Raw genomic sequence first — 4153 nt, 5'->3', positions numbered from 1 at the left:
TGAGTTTCAACCTCACTCAACTACATGCACCCGAACTCTATCACAAGGCACGTGGGGCCACGTGTTCGGACCATAGGTTCAAGCTCACAACCACAGCCGTTGGCTATGATTGTGCTGGGAGGGCCCTGCCCTCCAGCTGGGACTTGCACGTGGCAATGAGAGGACCCTGTCCTTTCATTAGTCTGAGGCTTGAACCTGGCCAAGACACTGTAGCCACACCCCACACTGAACTTTTCTAAATTTTAAAAAAATTGTGGTAAAAATACAGGCAGACCTAGGAGATATTATGGGTTCGGTTCCAGACCATAAGAATAAAGTGAGTCGTAATGTTTTTGCAAGTGGAGCATCTTGCCTTCAGTCAGTAAATAACCAACATTTGTGAAACGCAATAAAGCAAGCGCAATAAAATGAGGTCGGCCCATATACATAACATTTACCATCACACTCTCCCTCTCCATGACTCTTTTCCTTTGTAAAACTGAAACTCTATATTCTCATTAAACAACAACTCCCCATTCCCCGCCCCCCACCCGGTGAATAGGCAGCAATCACTATTCTATTTTCTGTCTCTATGAATGGGATTACCTTAAGTACCTCACATCCGTGAAATCATACAGTGTGGGTTTTTTTTGCAGCATCATTAGGTTTTTCTACATATAATATCAGGAAAATTGATTTTTAACCCAGACTTCTATGCCCTGGCAAATTAAAAATATCTGTCAAATAAAGATGTTTTCCAGTAAATGAAGGCCTTGAAAATGTTATCTCCTATAAGCCCATTTCAAAGGAAGCTGTGGGAGGGTGCGCTCCACCATAACAAGAGAATGCAACAACCAAGAAGATGACTCAACACCCAGGACAGAGGAGCTCCAGCACAGGAAGAGGCTAGGGAAGCTGCAGAATGGCGGTGTCTCAGGGTCGGCTCCGCTGCCATAACAGGACGCAGACACTTGTTTTCTCACGGTGCCGAAGACGGGAAGTCCGCCATCGGGTGCCAGCAGGGTCGGTTTCCGATGAGTGTGCTCCCCTGGCTGCAGACGGCCATGTCCTCACACAGTGGGGAGGGAGAACAAGCTCTCTGGTTTTGCTTCTTTTAAAAGCCACTAAGGCCAGCTCTGGTGGGGCTCAGTGGTTGACGACTGACCCATGAACCAAGAGGTCACTGGTTCGATCCCTGATGGGGGCACATCCCTGGGTTGTGGGATTGATCCCCAGGAGGGGGGGTGTGGGAGGCAGCCCATCAATGTTTCTGTCTTTCTATTCTTCTCCCTTCCTCTCTCTCTAAAATCAATTAAGATATATATAAAAAACAAAACAGCAAATTGCTGGAAATAATCCAAACTCACAAAACAATAATACTGAATGAATAAACTTCAGAATATTAAAAATGAATAAAAAATGAGGGGTAAGAGATCAACCGAAGGACTTGTATGCATGCATATAAGCATAACCAATGGACATAAGACACTGGGGGGTGGGGGAGGCCAGGGGATTGTTAAGGGCGGGAAGGAAGAGGACATGGATGGCTGATGGGGGGAGGCTCAGGCTCACAGCCTCGCTCCTCAAAGCAGTTCCCAGAACCAAGCACGAGGCCTTGGCCCTCAGCAGGAAACTCTCCTCTGAAAGACTGACCAGCCTGATGAGAAAGGCTTGGAGATACTGATCTCAGCAGCTGTTTACAGCAATAAAATAAACATTGTGTTACCTCTTAAGCAGCCCGGACACTCCACCCTACAGTGAGATCCAGTTACCAATCTCTACTCAAAAGTGAATTTGGGCCTGGACAGTGTGGCTCAGTGGTTGAGCATCGATTTATGAACCAGGTGGTCACCGTTCCATGCCTGGGTTGTGGGCCTGCAGGAGGCAGTCAATTGATGTTTCTCTCTCTCTCTCTCTCTCTCCAAAATCAATAAAAGCCATATTAAAAAAAAAAAAAGGCTTCAGCACCCTTTCTTCAAATGCCATCTTGTGCTGGATGAAGGCGCTGCTGCCCTGGTGGGGTGGGGGGTGCGCACGCAGAGCTCTACCTGTCCCAACCCACCCTCTGTGGCCTGTAGCCCCTCTCAGGCAACCTGGAGAAACCTTACCACCAACGATGGAGGGGGACTAACTGAGGCAGGACCCAGAGGGACCTGCCCTCCAAGGCATTTCCACCGCGGAAGGTCCTTTCTGTGGCAGGGACACAGCCAGCCAGTGTCCTCCAAAGGCAGCCCCGCCCTGTGGGAGGACCACTGCCCGTGGAGACAGAAGCCTGGAGCACATCTTGGCTCCGCCTCTTACCTGGGACCACGTACTGACACGTGTAAGTCAATCTGCAGAGCAGAGATCATGCCAGGACTCTGACAGCGCTGAGAGGAGAACACGTTAAATGAAAGAAAAACACGCCTTGTGAACCGTGGTGTCACCTGCGTGTGTTCGGGAGTCCCGGACGCGCTTGCACACTCACACTGCATAACTTTGACCTCCTTCCCCAGCGGCATCCAAAGCCCTTTGGTTGGCGCGTGAGCCAGGAATTCCCTGGCATGCTCATTGCCTGGCACATCTGGTATACAGTCTTCCGGCTTCGTCTCATCCTCCTAAAAAGGGAAACAGCGAGTAAACAATATGGCCAGAAAGCGCCGGATCCTCTCCACCTGCCTCAGAACACAGGGGGCCTGGCTTTCTCAGGGGGGAGCTCCCAAGGTCATCATGAGTCACCTCTCAGGAACCGGAGACACCACTGAGACCGGACAGAAAAAGTGGAAGTGAATGTGCCCGAAGAACTACATCACAAAAACGAAGTGGCTGTTCTTGGAGCAGATAGAAATCTGTCCTTCATACAGGAGTGATCTGCAAGCTCAAAATTCTAATGTATATCAGATTCCAAGATCAAGAAAAAGGTTTCAGCCCTGGCCGGTTTGGCTCAGTGGATAGAGCGTCGGCCTGGGGACTGAAGGGTCCCAGGTTCGATTCCGGTCAAGGACATGTACCTTGGTTGCAGGCACATCCCCAGTAGGGAGTGTGCAAGAGGCAGCTGATCGATGTTTCTCTCTCATCGATGTTTCTAACTCTCTATCCCTCTCCCTTCCTCTCTGTAAGAAAATCAATAAAATATATTAAAAAAAAGAAAAAAAAAAGAAAAAGGTTTCACCTCGCCCTGGCTGGGTAGCTCAGTTGTTAGGGTGTCGTCCTGATATGCCAAGATTACAGGTTCGATCCCCAGTCAGGGCACATACCAGAATCAACCATGGATATCTCAATAAGTGGAACGACAAATCGATGTTTCTCTCCCCCCACCTCTAAAATCAATAAATTTTTTTAAAAAATGGGAAAACCCTGTGTGGAATGAGCACAGCATAAGAATTAAGCAAGGCCGCCTGGAATAATAAAATGGCATGTTGCTTGTTAACCTTGCGAGCCACTGCCATGTTTTCTAGTCACACACGTGCTCTATCTCTGCTATGCATTTCACTACTGAATAACTACAGTTATACTTAAGGAGCTTCCTCCACCCCCGTTTCCATGAATATTACATTTATAATAAAAAAATTTTAATTCTTTTTTTATTTCTATTTTTAAAATTTTTTTATTTTTGTACAGATGCCCCCCATTTCCCTCCATTTTTTTTTTAAAAAAAAATATCTTTTTTTTTCTAATTTCAGAGAGGAAGGGAAAAGGAGAGAGAGATAGAAACACCAATGATGAGAGAAAATCATTGATCGGCTGCCTCCTGCACGCCCCACACTGGGGATCAAGCCCGAAAGCCAGGCATGTGCCCTGACTGGGAATCGAACCGTGACCTCCTGGTTCATAGGCTGATGCTCAACCACGGAGCCATGCTGGCCTGGCTTACAACTTTTTTAAAAATTGAAAGTTTAAATCTTTAAACAGAAAAGGTTGCTTTGGCTTTGCACCACTCCTCTAAGCCTCACTCCCCCAGAGAAACAGACACTGGCCAGGGGGCTGGAGGAGGGGCTCCTGCAGGGAACTCGGGCTGGGGGAGCCTCAGGTCTCCCCAGAGTCTCCCATTCTCTGAGCTGATGACAGTCGAGAAACCAGTGCCAGATGAGAGAGTCAGCACCAGGGCAGCAGAGATGGAGGGAGAGAGAAGGGGCGATGGCTGAGGAACTCGCGTGGGCCTGCCTGGGTTTCTTAGGGAACAGATACCCGGCTG

General features: G+C 48.3%; 1 protein-coding gene across 3 annotated transcripts in view; it reads right to left on the bottom strand.

Annotated features, from left to right (window-relative positions):
• LOC102262588 (retinitis pigmentosa 9 protein) overlaps positions 1-2887 on the bottom strand; it is an 8883-nt gene extending 5996 nt beyond the window's left edge. The window contains exon 1 of one of the 3 annotated variants that reach the window (XM_014541103.1): positions 2406-2887. In XM_014541103.1, the coding sequence (XP_014396589.1) occupies positions 2406-2480 (75 nt within the window). In that variant the 5' untranslated portion in view covers positions 2481-2887. The remainder of the gene's footprint in view (positions 1-2405) is intronic. The other 2 variants (XM_014541102.1, XM_014541101.1) reach the window with 2 other exon arrangements.
• Between the last annotated feature and the right edge of the window lie 1266 nt (positions 2888-4153).

This window comes from Myotis brandtii, unplaced genomic scaffold (assembly GCF_000412655.1).
Source record: "Myotis brandtii unplaced genomic scaffold, ASM41265v1 scaffold260, whole genome shotgun sequence".
NCBI lineage: Eukaryota > Metazoa > Chordata > Mammalia > Chiroptera > Vespertilionidae > Myotis > Myotis brandtii.
Note: the sequence above shows the minus strand (reverse complement) of the source record. Positions and strands in the feature narration are given on the sequence as shown.